The following is a 16,144-nucleotide window of genomic DNA, read 5'->3' as shown; positions in this document are numbered from 1 at the left end:
GCCTATCACAATACGTGGTGTACCTCATCCAGTGCATCAAATGCTCCAACAACTGCTACATGGGTGAAACCAATCACTCCGCTCTCAAATGAACTCACACAGGAAAATGATAAAAACAAAAACACCACATCACCTGTGGGTGAACACTTTTCACAAAATAATCACTCTATATCTGATCTATCAGTCCTCATCCTCAAAGGAAACCTACACAACACTTTCAGAAGACTAGCCTGGGAGCTTAAATTCATAACTTTGCTAGACACTAAAAAACAGACTTAATAAAGACAGTGGATTGATGGCTTATTACAAAAATCTGTAACCCACTAATACCCCTTTTTGTCCTATGACTACAGGGGTGTTAATGGGCCACTTCATCTTGCATGATCCCATAGAACATGTGCTAACTACCTATGCTAAACTAACTGTTTAATCTTGTATTTAGCTGCAACATTCTCAGTACCTTTCCCAGACCCGAAGAAGAGCTCTGTGTAGCTCAAAGCTCAAAAATCTCAAAAGCTTGTCTCTCTCACAACAAAAGTTGGTTCAATAAAAGATATTACCACCTTGTCTCTCTGCCTCTCAAGGAGAAATCTATGGGCAGTAGAGTTAAGGAAAATAAGAAAAAGGTTTCTTTAAGTATATTCAGAACACAAAGAATCCTAAAAATTGCACTGGTCAATTAGTAGGTGGAGATGATAGAATTGTCAGTAATAATTCAGAAAAGGAAGAAATGTTCAATAAATATTTTTGTTCTTATTTACGAGGTTAGATGATGTAGTTGTTTGATCATCACTAGATGATATACTTTCTACTCCAATAGTAATTCAAGGAGGATGTTAAACTGCAGATACTACAGACATACATTTTGAAATCAGCATGTCCAAATAACTTGCATTCAGGAGTTTTGAAAGAATTGGCAGAGGAACTCTCTAGTCTGTTGGTTTTGATAAGTCTTGAAACACTGGGGAAGTTCCAGAAGACTGGAAGAAAGCAAATGTTGTACCAATATTTTAAAAGGGTAAAATGGATCACAAGCAAAATAATGGAATGGTTGATATGGAACTTGATTAATTAAAGGAAAGTAATGTAATTAATTCCAATAAACATGGGTTTATGGAAAACAGATCTGTCAAACTACCCTGATATCTTTTTCTGATGGGATTACAAATTTGGTTGATAAAGGTACAAAAGTAGATGTAATATTATCACAGGCTCCTCTGAGTCAAAGGAGCATCTTATTAAGATAAACTCACCTTAATTTTTCAGCAATAAAATAACATTTAACTCAAGATGGCCACCTGGGCTTTAAATTCCCTAACATTCCATTGCTAGTTCAACCAAAAGGTGTGTCAGAGTTAGACCCTGACCAGGCCACATTGCTTGGATTGAGATAGGGAAATCATACTTCCCCTGTCCCAGCTTCACCCAAACATGATCCTGGAAGCAGCCAGCCCTTGTTATCTTGCCTGCTTGAGCCTGATTGGGTTCTGCTTCCTTCCAGCCCTTCTAGCTGCTGGAAGATCAATTCTTCTTGGCTCTGCCAGCAGCTGATCCTGGCTGACCTTTCTAGGTAGCTCTTGGAAGACTAAACTCACTGCTTTTTTTTTTCCAAAAGGATACCTTCTTCAGGTAGGGTGTACCAAGACAGCAGGGCCTCCAGCAGGGAGCAGCAAATGCCTGGTACACCTCATCACAAATATATTTTGATTTCTCTAAGGCATTTGACTTGGTATCACATGACATTTTGATTAAGAAACTGGAATGATATAAAATCAACATGGCCCACACTGAATGGATTAAAAACTTCGTAGCTGGTAAGTCTCAAAATGTAATTTTTAACGGAATCATCACTGAGCAGTGGTGTTTCTAGTGGAGGCCTCAAGGGAGTCAGTACTTGGTCCTACGTAATTTAATGCCTTTAACAATGACCTGGAAGAAAACATAAAATCATTGTTGATAAAGTTTGCAGAAGACCCAAAGACTGGGAGAGTGGCAAATAATAAAGAGAGGACAGGTCACTGATACAGGGCAATCTGGATCGCTTAGTAAATCAGGCACAAGCAAATAAAATGTGTTTAAATACTTCCAAATGTAAAGTCATACATCTAGGAACAATGATTGTAGGCCATACTTACAGGATAGGAGACTCTATCCTGGTGATTCTGAAAAAGACTTGGGGGTTCCTGGTGGATAATCAGCTGAACATGAGCTCTCAGTGTGATGCTGTGGCCCAAAGGGCTAATGCTATGCTTGAATGTATAAACTGGGGAATCTTAAATAGGAGTAGGAGGTTATATTACCTTTGTATTTGGTTCTTGTGCAACTGCTACTGGTGCAATCCTCTGTCCAATTCTGGTGTCCACAAATCAAGAAGGATGTTGAAAAATTGCAGCGGTTCAGAGAATAGTCATGAGCATGATTAAAGAATTGGAAAATATGCCTTATAATGATGGACTCAAGGAGCTCAATCTGTTTATCTTAACAAAGAGAAGGTTAAGGAGTGACATGTAAGTCGCTACATGGGGAACAGAAATTTGATAAGACAGCTCATCAATCTAGGAGACAAAGATATAACAGGATCCAATGGCTGGAAGCTGAAGCTAGACAAATTAGACAGAGTAGAAATAAGGCATACATTTTAAACAATTAGGGTAATTAACCACAATTAATCATTGGAACAGCTTTCAAAGGGTTGTTGTCAGTTCTCCATCACTGGAAATTTTAAAATCAAGATTGGATATTTTTCTAAAAGACATGCTCTAGTTTGGACAACAATCTAGTTCAGACAACAAAGTTGTTCTCTTTTGCCACAAAGGGCAGGACAAGAGGCAATGGGTTCACGCTATAGCAAGGATGCTCAAACTGGGGGTTGGGACCCCTCAAGGGGTTGTGAGGTTATTACATGGGGGGTCACAAGCTGTCAGCCTCCACCCCAAACCCCACTTTGCCTCCAGCATTTATAATGGTGCTAAATATATAAAAAAGTGTGTTTAATTCATGGTGGGGGGTCACACTCAGGCTTGCTATGTGAAAGGGGTTACCAATACAAAAGTTTGAGAACCACTGCACTACAGCATAGCAGATTTAGATTAAATCTCAGGAAAAACTTCCTAACTGTAAGAAGAGTAGGACACTGGAACAGATGCCTCAGTAAGTTGTGGAAGCTTCTTCAGTGGAGGTTTTCAAAAGGAGGCTGGCTAGCCACCTGTCTTGGATGGTTTAGACACAACAAATCCTGAATCTTGGCAGGGGGTTAGACTAGATGACCCTTGTGGTCCCTTCTAACCCTATGAGTCTATGATTAACCCAGGGTGATCCTATGGCCTGTGTCATGCAGGAGGTTAGACTAGATGATCACAATGTTCCCTTCTCACTTAATAACCTATGAAATTATGAATGTCTGCCTGCCAGTCAATCATCTAATGGTGTCCCCTCAGTATCTCAGTTCTATAAATAAATGTGCAAAGCCCTTCTATTGGGCATTCAGCTATAATGCCCAATATTTAGTGTGCCTCCAGCCATCTACTCCAGTTGGAGAGGGTCAGTCCCATTCTGGCAGGCGTGCGCAAGTACGTTTATGGAGGTATTTAAAGGAGGATGGAGGTTTTGGTGTTACAGAAAAAAGTATCTTTTGGTGTTCCCTAGCTAGGTTGTAGCAGACAGGGAGATAACTGAAGAACACTAGAATAAGGGTATCACCACAGAGCTCAATCAGCATGAAGCAGCTCATGTGATACTGTATAGAAGGAATGATAACCAGCTGTACACTAATGTATCATCACAAATGTATCACTACTATTACAATCACTAATATATCATCATTATGGCACAATTGCACTAAGTCTGATACAAAGTATTACTTCTTGTAAGTATCAATAGAAAAGCTATAATTCAGGTTACGATTTTGTCATGGTTATTTTTAGTAAAAGTCAGGGACAGGTCTGGGCAATAAACAAAAATTCACAGGAGCCTGTGACCTGCCTGTGAGTTTCACTAAAAATAACTGGGGGTTCAGGGCTAGGTAGGGGGAGGAATGACAGCTGGGATCCCACGAGGGGGACTGACAGGTCGAGCCCCTACGCCCCCCCGGGTGAGCACAGCTCCCACTCTGGAACTGACCACAGCTGCAGGGCAAGGGACACACAGTCCTGGCTCTACCCCTGGCCACAGCTGGGGGGTGGGGGTCACAGTCCTTGGAAACTGCGGAGCAGGGGCGCAGGGCCCTTGCTGCAGCCCCCTCCACAAGCCGTGGAGGAAGGGCGCACAGTCCCAGCTCCAGCACCCACAAATACAAATGTATTGGTATCTCAAACGTGTTGTGTTCCTGGGTGATACCCACTAGACAGATTTACATCAGGATTAGACAGCCATGAGTTGATGGGCCATTGAAGACACTAAACACATCCAATGAGCTTTTCCTGGAGATGTTTCACAAAGCACTGAGGCCCAGTGACTCATCATGGCATGTAAGGACACATGAAGAGGATGTGTGACCTAAGACTCCATCTTTTGCCAGCAATTTTCCATGCACCTGGGCTGAAAGTATAAGGGGAGACTGTGACATCACTTCTTTGTCTTCATCATCTGCTTCACATCCTTGGACTGCATTTCTAACAAGGAAGCTTTGAACAAAGGGACTGAATGACCCCTCCAACCAGTCTGGGCAAGCCATAGACTTTTTACAAGCTAGCAGATTTACATCACTGCTATGATTCTGACCTGCAATCTCAGAAAATCAACTGTAATGTATATAATCTTTTAACCATTCAATAACATTTTTCTTTTTATATTATTAAACCTTTAGTTTTTAGTTACTAAAGGATTGGTTCCAAGTGTGATTTTTGGGTAAAATCTTAATTATATTGTAAGCAGAGTCAGGATGAGCCCCACCCTGACATCTGGTGGTAAATTATGGGGAGTGCGGAAAGTGTTGCATTGGTATTTCGGTTATTTGCATGGGCACTCCCACCCCACTTAGCATACCGCAAAGCAGCATGGGATGGTTATTTTCGCAGCTGTGGGAGCCCCAATTTCGTTGTTATTGGGGCAGGAGGAATGAAATGTTGTCACCCTGATTGGGTAAATGGGGAACTACAAAATTGTCTTGTGATGGGGGGTTTCATTGTCAGCTGGATAGCGCTTGCTAGATGGGGCACATGGGTTCCAAAACCCATTGGAAAGAGAGAGGCTGGGGACAGATATCTGTACTGGGTGGTGCAGGCTCTTTGTGTGAGCCAGAAGCACCAGTTCCACCTGTGCCTCTCTCCACTGTGGAATGTTAGAGTTAATGTTTGATTCCCTTAAGAATCTAGATACAGGTTACTGAGCTGAACTCACTGGGGCTCCCCTACTATGAGCTGGAATCTCTAAGAGCTGAAATCACTAAAGAGCTGGACTTGCTGAGCTGGACTTGCTGAGCTGAGAGCACTGAGTATTGTGCTAATGAGTGGGGGAGCCTGAAGCAATACCGTGGAGCAGAGCAGCTGGCAGAGCGGAGTGGAGCAGTTTGTGCAGCCCTGGGTGAGTGGAGCCAAACAGCTCGCGAGGACGGCCGGAGCAGATCACAGGACAGCTGGTGGACCCGAGCAGCTGGCAGAGATGAGCAGCCCACAGAGCCAGCGGAGCTGAGCGGTTGCGGGGACGGCTGGTGGAAGCAGAACCCCACGAAGAGGCAGGGCAGTTGGCCCCGAACCACGTAAGGTGCCCCTTTTCTACCCAGGCTGGGGTGGGGGACCTCTGCAAAGAGACTCTTGAACTCTGGGGCTGCACTGACCCGGGACAGAGACTTTTGGATTGTGGGACTTTTGGGACTGTGGGTGATTTGGGGGGGTTGCTGGACTCAAGGGCCCAGAAAGAAGGACACGGCCCAATTTGCTGGGGTGGGTCTTTGCTCACGGTTTGACCCATGATCTCTAGTTAAGGTATTTTCCAGATTTAATGCTTGTTGTTGTTTATCTTATGTAATTAAACCTTTTCTGCTACACCAAGAGTCTGTGCTTGCGAGAGGGGAAGTATTGCCTCCTTGAGGCGCCCAGGGGTGTGTGTAAGATTTTCCCAGGTCACTGGGTGGGGGCTCGAGCTGGTTTGCATTATGTTGTGGGGAAGGGACCCCTATGTATTGAACCCGGCCCTTGCTGCTATCGTTTCGGCCCGGCAGAAGGGTTACATTTTTGGGGGCTCATCCGGGATCCCTGGGTCAGTACCCCTCGCAAGCACATGTTGAGTGTTCCACTGTATTGGGAAATAATTGTGTTTATATTTTGAGGAAATTACTGTTGGTATAATGGCTAATATGTCGGGTCTGATGGGCCCCAGTCCTGCAGCCTCTAGCTCAGGGGCGGCAGCCGCAGCCTATGATTGGGCAAAAGCACTGGGGCATATATTGGAAAAGATTGTGCTGGCATATGCTACGTCAAACTTGTGTCGTAAGTTAAGGTTATTTGATGGGAAAGAGGAGTTTGAGCCCTGGTTGGAGCATACCACTGAAATGCTGCGGGAGTGGGCCGTACCCGATTTAGAAAAGCGAAGATGTCTAATAAAGAGCCTTAGTGGCCCAGCACTAGATGTAATTCGCACCCTGAAGCTAATTGACCCTGGGGTTAGCGTGCAGGGCTGCCTAAAGGCCCTGGATAATACCTTTGGGAGCGTAGAGAGCCCTGAAGACAGTTACTGTAAATTCCTTGATTCCCGACAGCAAAGGGGTGAGAAAATTTCAGCCTATATACAGAGGCTGGAAAGACTGCTTCAAAGAGCTGTTATGAGGGGAGCAGTGACTGCTGAGCAGATGGATCAGACCAGACTGGCTCAAGTTGTAAGAGGGACTCAGTATCAGAACCCGATCCTACTTCATCTCCGACTAAGAGAACGGCAGGAACATCCCCCAAGTTACTCCCAGCTGATAAAGGAGGTCAGGGAAGAGGAAGAAAGGCAGACTGCTAGCGAGTGTTGGGAAGTCCAAACATTGGAACCAGGCAGCACAACACCACTGCAAATGGCCAGTGTACTGATGGTGAGCACCACAGAGGAACTTGCCCAACAAATGCAGGTCCTGACAAAACGGATAGCTGAGCTGCAAAGCATCATTGACCGAGCTAAGGTTTCCAGGAATAAGGAGCCTCAGACTGTGACGATGGAGAAGTCAGTATCTAGAGCCACTGTCCCACCCCGGCGAAGGGGGAAAGGGCAATTATTTTGCTACCGGTGTGGTCAGGATGGGCACAGTGCTGCTAACTGCCATAAGGAAGAGAACCCCTCCTTAGTGTATGAAAAGCTGAGGAGCAGTTGGGAGAGACCCAGTAGCGGCCAGAAGGTCTGGGGACGGAGACCACCTAGACCTACAGGATTTGAAGATTCCCCCAAAAGAGACTGTCCAGCTGGGATCCCTGCAGGACTGATAGGGCCGCGAGCAGAGGTCATGGTGAGGATTGAAGGGGCGGAGTGTAAAGCCGTGCTTGACACTGGATCTCAAGTGACTATTATATTTCAGTCATTCTACCAACAGATGCTTAGGCACCTGCCTATACAGCCACTGACTGGCATTGGTCTGTGTGGCCTCAGCATGGATGAATACCCCTACCAAGGGTATGTCATAGTGCACCTGGAATTTCCAGAGGAGGTTGCTGGGGTAAGGGAAGAGGTAGACACAGCTGCCTTAATATGCCCTGACCCTAAAGGGACCTCTGATGTGTCTGTGCTGATAGGGACCAACTCCAGTCTCTTCAAGGTGCTCGCGGATTACTGCAGACGACGGGCTGGGGACCAGTACCTGAGTACCCTGATGATCCATACGCTTTGTGCTGAAGCCTATAGGAAAATTGAGAGTGCTAAAAAGGAGACATCTGAGCTACCGATTGGGGCACTGAAGTACATGGGCACAACCCCCTTAGTAGTGCCCGCAAGGACAGAGCAAGAAGTGCTTGTCATGAGTACCAGGCTGAAAGGCAGTAAAGGGGCACTAGCAATGATAGAGCAGCCAGTTGAAGGAGAGCTCCCGGAAGGAGTGCTGGTCCCCTGTGGAGTCATAACCCTACCTGCTGAAGCCCAGGAAAAGGTGACTATACTGATTGCCAATGAAACAAGTAGAGATGTTGTTGTGAAGCAAGGACAAAAGATAGCAGACCTCTTTGAGCCTGAATCAATTGTGAAACCCCAGTGCGAGACTCAAGTTCCGACAATAGACCCAGCAAAGTTTGACTTTGGAGATTCACCATTGTCCGAGGAGTGGAAAGATCGCCTGAGGAGGAAACTTTGTGAAAGACCCAAGGTGTTCTCACTGCATGAGTGGGATGTGGGATGCGCAAAAGGAGTAGAGCACAACATCAGACTACATGACTCGCGACCTTTCAGAGAGAGATCTAGGAGGCTTGCTCTCTCCGAGATGGAAGATGTGCGACAACATCTTCAAGAGCTGGTTGCAAACGGCATCATTACAGAGTCCCGCAGCTCATACGCCTCGCCCATTGTGGTGGTACGTAAAAAGAATGGGAAAATCAGGATGTGTATTGACTACCGCACCCTGAACCGCCGTACTGTGGTTGATCAGTACACAATGCCTCGAGTCCAAGATGTCTTAGACTGTTTGCTGGGAAGCCAGTGGTTCTCTGTGTTGGATCTTCGGAGTGGATACTACCAGATCCCTCTGGGTGAAGAAGATAAGGAGAAGACAGCCTTCATCTGCCCATTAGGGTTTTATCAGTTCGAACGCATGCCCCAAGGGATTTCTGGAGCACCTGCCACATTTCAACGTCTTATGGAGAAAGTTGTGGGAGACATGAATTTACTGCAAGTGTTAGTTTATTTAGATGACTTAATTGTGTTTGGAAGAACTTTGGAAGAGCATGAGGAAAGACTTCTTAAAGTGCTTGATAGGTTGGAGGAGTATGGTTTGAAGCTTTCCATTGACAAATGCCAATTCTGCAGGACCTCGGTGAAGTATGTGGGCCACATCGTGTCCCAAGAGGGTGTGAGTACTGATCCTGATAAAATAGAAGCACTCACTACATGGCCCCGTCCAAGCAACTACAGAGAACTCAAGACTTTCCTTGGGTTTAGTGGTTACTACCGCAGATTCGTGAAAAACTATGCTACAGTTGTAAAACCCCTCAATGATCTTACCAGGGGATATCAGTCCAGCAAGAACAAATCTAAGACCAAGAATAAAGGGCCTTCTGTGCAGAGACACTATGGCCCCTTTGAACCCTTTGGGCCACGGTGGAATGAGAGATGTGAAAGGGCTTTCCGAGAAATCATTACTTGCCTAACTCATGCCCCTGTCCTAGTCTTTGCTGACCCAAGCAAGCCATTTATCCTGCATACTGATGCCAGTTTGGAGGGTCTGGGAGCAGTACTGTACCAGGAGGTGGAAGGCAAGCGTAAGCCTGTAGCCTTTGCCAGCCGAGGACTGTCTGATAGTGAAACCCGCTATCCCACCCACAAGCTGGAGTTCTTGGCCTTGAAATGGGCCATCACTGAGAAATTTCGAGACTACTTGTATGGTGCTCAGTTCCAGGTGTGGACAGACAACAACCCACTGACTTATGTGTTAACAAGTGCTAAACTGGATGTTACAGGGCAAAGATGGGTGGCTGCTTTGGCTAGCTATGACTTCAGCATTCAATACCGATCAGGGAGAAGCAATGTAGATGCAGATGCATTGTCCAGGCGTCCACAAGCACCAGGAGTTGCTGTGATACCCACGGATGGAGTGAGAGCTATTTGCATTGTGAGTCGCCGAGAGCCGGAGACCCATGAGAGCCTTCATGGATGCGTTGCTGAAGCTTTGGGCCTGCCCCCTGAATGCGTGCCTTCTGCTTCAGTGAACTATATTGCTTTGGACCAATCTCCCCTGCCCGTGCTCAATGCGGCTGACTGGCAGGAAGCCCAGCTGCAAGATATTTCCATTCGTGATACGCTACTTGCCAAAAGGGAGAGGCGAGGCCCAGCTGCGGTTGTTCCACCTACCCCAGAGGGCAAACTACTGTTGAGAGAATGGACCAAGCTAAAACTGATTCAGGGACTGCTACACCGTGTGACCACAGACCCTCTACAAAGGCAACGGAACCAACTAGTGCTGCCGAAAGAGTACAGAGGCCTGGCCATGAGGGCCCTGCATGATGACTTTGGACATTTAGGGATGGAGAGGACCCTGGAACTTATCCGCAGTAGGTTCTATTAGCCCCGGATGGCTGAAGATGTTCGCAGAAAATGTGAGACCTGCGCTCGATGTGTCCAAAGGAAAACTCTGCCCACGAGGGCTGCTTATCTGAAGAACATCACCAGCAACAAACCTCTGGAGCTGGTTTGCATTGATTTCTTGTCTTTAGAAGTGGACAAGAGGAATATTGGGAACATTCTAGTAGTGACCGACCATTATACGCGATATGCGCAGGCATATCCCACACATGATCAGAGGGCCACCACTGTCGCACGAGTACTGTGGGAAAAATATTTCTCAGTTTATGGATTCCCAGCCCGGATACACTCGGATCAGGGACGAGACTTTGAGAGTCACCTTCTAAAGGAGGTGCTAAGGATAGCAGGAATTAAAAAGTCAAGGACAACGCCGTATCACCCGCAGGGTGACCCTCAGCCAGAGAGGTTCAACCGAACTCTGTTAGATATGTTAGGGACTTTGCGGCCAGAGCAGAAGGCAACCTGGAGCCAACATGTTGCATTTCTGGTGCACGCCTACAACGCCACCAAGAACGACGCTACGGGAGTCACCCCATATTTCTTGATGTTTGGGCGAGAACCAAGATTACCCATAGACCTGTGCTTTGGCGTATCCAAGGATGGAGATAGCTATGAAACTCATCAGCAATATGTATCCCGACTACGAGAAAAGCTGCGGGATGCTTATCACTTAGCTGCATCTGCAGCTCAGAAGAATGCAGACCGCAACAAACATCGATATGATGCTAGGGTACGCCTGCAAGAGCTCCAGCCAGGGGACAGAGTCCTGCTGCGAAATTTGGGTATTGCTGGCAAACACAAGATAGCTGACAGATGGAAGGCAATATCGTACTTGGTGATGGAAAAGCTAGGAGATCTGCCGGTCTACAAGAACAAACCTGAAGAGGGTCCAGGGCAAAGACCGTGCATAGAAACCTTTTGCTCCCGGTGGGGGAATTGGTAGGCAGCCCTTATGAGATGGGCCACAACAGGGCAACTGGGCAGAACGAAGGTGCTGTACTAAAGCCACCTTCCAACGTGGACAGGCGGCCTCCTGCAGCTAACCTACCCCTACTCAGCACATCTGAGAGTGAGTCTGAGGAGGAAGACACCACCATGGTGTATCCTAGGATGAAGACAAGATTGCAGTCTCAATCAGCTGAATCAAAAGAGAGTACCTCCTCTTCCACCCTAAACCCTATGGCAGAAGTATTTAGGCCCATCCCTGACACTCCTGAGCCACTGGTGGAACCCCCGTGTGATAACCTACACAGATTATTGGACAGTGGCGACATACAGATGGAAGATGTCCCAAGCACCTTCGACCCTCCACTGTTAAAACTAGAAATGCAGGGGCCTATGCCAGTATCCGAGGGGAACTCACAGGAAACTTCCCCATCCGTTACTCAAGAGGATGTCCCCACTGCCACAGCAACAGAGATTCTCAATAGGCAAGACAGGGTAATAAGACCAGTGAAACGGTTAACTTATGATGCACCTGGGGTGACTAGTGAGGAGCCAATACATTTAGCACACAGGCTTGTGGAAGCTAAAGTGGGCTATCTGAGGCCGTTTGACGGGGGCCAGTAAGTTGGTACAGTAGGGAATGTGATTTATCGGGACGACAAATTCTCGGCTGGGGGGAGGATGTAAGCAGAGTCAGGATGAGCCCCACCCTGACATCTGGTGGTAAATTATGGGGAGTGCGGAAAGTGTTGCATTGGTATTTCGGTTATTTGCATGGGCACTCCCACCCCACTTAGCATACCGCAAAGCAGCATGGGATGGTTATTTTCGCAGCTGTGGGAGCCCCAATTTCGTTGTTATTGGGGCAGGAGGAATGAAATGTTGTCACCCTGATTGGGTAAATGGGGAACTACAAAATTGTCTTGTGATGGGGGGTTTCATTGTCAGCTGGATAGCGCTTGCTAGATGGGGCACATGGGTTCCAAAACCCATTGGAAAGAGAGAGGCTGGGGACAGATATCTGTACTGGGTGGTGCAGGCTCTTTGTGTGAGCCAGAAGCACCAGTTCCACCTGTGCCTCTCTCCACTGTGAAATGTCAGAGTTAATGTTTGATTCCCTTAAGAATCTAGATACAGGTTACTGAGCTGAACTCACTGGGGCTCCCCTACTATGAGCTGGAATCTCTAAGTGCTGAAATCACTAAAGAGCTGGACTTGCTGAGCTGGACTTGCTGAGCTGAGAGCACTGAGTATTGTGCTAATGAGTGGGGGAGCCTGAAGCAATACCGTGGAGCAGAGCAGCTGGCAGAGCGGAGTGGAGCAGTTTGTGCAGCCCTGGGTGAGTGGAGCCAAACAGCTCGCGAGGACGGCCGGAGCAGATCACAGGACAGCTGGTGGACCCGAGCAGCTGGCAGAGCAGAGCAGCCCACAGAGCCAGCGGAGCTGAGCGGTTGCGGGGACGGCTGGTGGAAGCAGAACCCCACGAAGAGGCAGGGCAGTTGGCCCCGAACCACGTAAGGTGCCCTGTTGCATCGCAGAAGAGCAGGAACAAAGTTCAGCATATAATGTGATCCCAAGCAGAGAGAGAGAGCGTGTGTGTGTATGCATATGCGTTTATTCATTCCCAGCATGCTCTTATATACAATATGGTAAGCAATCACAATTGCTAATTAATTAATTAAACCCACACAGCCACAGCTGTAACCCATAGGGTAATTATCATATCATCCTGTTCACAATTAGCTGGCCAATGAGAACGAGCCCAAGGCCAGCCCTTCACACACAATTCCCAGCCCAGAAGCCTAAACAATCTCAGCATCTCACATTCTATTCCCACATCTCCCCCCTTTATTCACAATCAAAAGAAGAGGAAAAAGGAAAACAAGATAAAAACATTCGCCAAACATTTCCAACTTATAACAACATAGCACCACAATCTATCACAAGCCAAAATTAAAACTTTATACCTGTTTTCAAAAGTTACTCTATTTTGTAGTGCAGAACAGTAAACAGAATGGTCCAAACTCTGAATAATGGACATATACTGTAAACTGAACCAAAGTATCTTAGCACTATTTAGCTATGTATATGATCCTTAACATATAACCCCAAAACACCGAACAAACAAAAACAAGACACAACAAACAAATGATGTAAATTCTGCAGGATTCCCCCCTCTCTGTTGCACACCAGCTTGTGCTATTAAATATCCCTCAGATGTCAGGCGATCAAACTGACACTGAGGGTGGGGGGAGGTCCTAGACACATCAAACCACATAACACAACAACAATTCTGGCCAGAAGACAAACAACACGAAACATAACAAAAACACAAGACATACACTAAATGCTATACAGCCAACACAAAATTTCTTTCAGGCACAGCAAAAATCATTTCAAACAAGTAACTCATTCACGGAGGATCAAACAGGAAAAGTCCTGACAGAGCTAACAAACAGTTCTCCTCCAGGGGCTCTGGTTCTGCGGCGCCTGGGCGCGTCTCGTAAGGCTCCTCCGCATCTGCCTACCGTCGCTCCGGAAGACGCAGCCAAGGCCAGACCCACTTCGCCGGTATCCACCTGGGACCTGCATCAGTGGCAACACACGCATAACCCCTGCCCCATGTTAGCAAGTCAACTGGTCCTTTCCATATTTGCTGCTGAAAATCAAACCATTTGACCGAGGGTCGGGGGGCCGCACCCTGCTCTTCCCCAGTCATCCCGCTGACATGTTTAATCGCGGGGGGCACCTGGCTGTTTTTACCAGGATATAACCAATTAAGCACGTAAAGAGCTTTCAGCAACCGAGCAGCAGGCGTCTTATCCAAGGCGTCTGCCCGCTCACTGCAAATCCCCCCTTTCTGTCTTGAGAGGAGCACCTTCAGAGAGGCGTGAACACGTTCAATAATAGCTTGTAGTTTGTCTGCTTCAGCCTGAAGGGCTTGGATAAGCAGTTCTTTGGCTTGTAGCTCTTTCTTAATTTCACTCAACTCAAGAACAGCAGCTCTATAATGACGACGGTCATGCGCTGCACCCACCCTGGCTGCCGCAACCTGCTCCCCAAGGTTATTAATTTTGACTTTTCTCTTTCTAAGGCAGTCTGTAAAGCTTGAATAAGTTGCCTCATTTGCTGATCCTCCTCCTCTTTACGCTTTAGGACTGCTTGAACCCGGAAATTCAGCTGCACCAGGTCTGCCTCTCTCTCTGCTAATACTGTTTCGGGGATGTTGCTGTGCTCTCGCAAAGCAGTGTTAGACTGACCAAGACCAGTGAGCTTCCCCCGTTCATGTTCTAGTTCGAGGGCCAACTTCTTGTTTATTTCTTCTAAACATTTTATCTTCCTCCTGAGTTCTCTAGATTCCTGAAGCTCATCCTCAAGTTCAATCACTTTTTCCCTGTACTCCTCAAGCTCCTGGCTGGTGAGTGAAATTACTTCTTGCAGCTCTTTCTCCAACATCATCTTACTGTGGCTAACAGCCTGCAGCTCTATCTCCAAAGCTTGAATCCTTTCATGGGAAGCCTGGTTATTTCCTCCATCAGCGATTTGTGCTTTTAGTTTGCTCAGCTCCAGTTCAGAAGATTCCTTTGCAATGAGGGCTTCCTGCAGCCGGCGGCTAAGGATGCCAACTGCGTTCTCATAGGCTTTATGTTTTGCCTTCATTTCTTTCTGTGCACTGATCAGATCTAACCCCAGACGCTTCATTTTTTGTTTCTGTTCAGTGATGGCCTTTTCGGCTTCCTCTTGCATGTGTTCTACCTGTAGTTTTAATACCTCATTCACCTCAGCAAGAGATGTTATTTGTTCTTTATCAATCTGCAAAGACTGTAGCTGTATCTCCATGTCATCCCGTTCTTTTTGCACTGACTGGAGGTGGCTTTCTAACTCCACCATCTGCTGGTGAACCTGGGATACTTCCTTCTGCAGTCTTGAGCGTTCAACATCAATGGACTGCTTTTCACCTTGAAGTTTCAGTAGCTCCTGTTTTAATTCTTTCACTTCCGAATCCAGCCGCTTCTTTGTAGATTTCAATTCACTAATCAGCTGGTCCTGTGAACTTGCATCTCTTCGATAAGCTTCCACCATTACCTTTTGCTGTAGGAACTGCTCCTTTACTTTTTGGGTCTGTTTCTTCAGGCTGGCACTTTCCTGTTGCAGATTTTCCACCTGGCTCAATTGTGCCAAGATTTCTGATGCTGCCTCAGTACTTTCACCTAAGAAGTTTGCTCCTTCATCAAGTTCTTCTTTGCTTGCTTTTGCTGCCTGCAGAGCTACCTCTAGGACAATCTTCTCATTCTGCAAATATTGGATCGTGTCATCCTTGGAAATAACATCACCCTGGAATTCCTCTAACCTGGCCACCAGCTCATCATATTGAGTCTGTAGGTCATTTAGGGACTGCTCTTTGGTGTGCAATGATTCTTGGGTTAAGGTGAGCTGCTTCATGAGCACTAGATGCTCTTGCTGTAAAGATTCAAACTGCAGATCTCGCTGATGCAGAATCAATTTAACCTGTTCCAGTTCTTGTTCCAGTGTTACTGCAAAATCAGCCATTTTCTGCAGTTGTTCTCTCTCATCCTCAAACTCCTCCAGTCTTCTCTGCGCGGTGAGCCATACTGGACTCAGGGAGAAAGCCTCCTTATCGCCCTGAGCCACCGATTTCCAAAACTCACAGCCCAGCCGCTCCCAAACAGTTTTATCAAATATTATAATCAGATATTCATGCACCATCTTCTCCTCTGCTGACGCAGCGGTTCCCATATTCGCTGACTATGGCCCGCAGCTTCTCCACCATTTGTTGCATCGCAGAAGAGCAGGAACAAAGTTCAGCATATAATGTGATCCCAAGCAGAGAGAGAGAGCGTGTGTGTGTATGCATATGCATTTATTCATTCCCAGCATGCTCTTATATACAATATGGTAAGCAATCACAATTGCTAATTAATTAATTAAACCCACACAGCCACAGCTGTAACCCATAGGGTAATTATCATATCATCCTGTTCACAAT

At 46.6% G+C, this 16,144-nt stretch overlaps 2 protein-coding genes across 9 annotated transcripts in view; both read right to left on the bottom strand.

Moving 5' to 3' along the window:
- Window positions 1-16,144, bottom strand: part of GREB1 (growth regulating estrogen receptor binding 1) — a 191,611-nt gene that overhangs the window by 173,138 nt on the left and 2,329 nt on the right. The gene's annotated exons all lie outside the window — the stretch shown is intronic.
- Window positions 13,661-15,959, bottom strand: LOC120401183 (golgin subfamily A member 3-like). Its single transcript, XM_039530838.1, is given in 2 exon segments — window positions 13,661-14,214; window positions 14,217-15,959. Coding segments are annotated over 2 exon segments (2,232 nt in total). The 5' UTR covers window positions 15,895-15,959.

This window comes from Mauremys reevesii, linkage group 3 (genome assembly GCF_016161935.1).
Source record: "Mauremys reevesii isolate NIE-2019 linkage group 3, ASM1616193v1, whole genome shotgun sequence".
NCBI classification, from domain to species: domain Eukaryota; kingdom Metazoa; phylum Chordata; order Testudines; family Geoemydidae; genus Mauremys; species Mauremys reevesii.
Note: the sequence above shows the minus strand (reverse complement) of the source record. Positions and strands in the feature narration are given on the sequence as shown.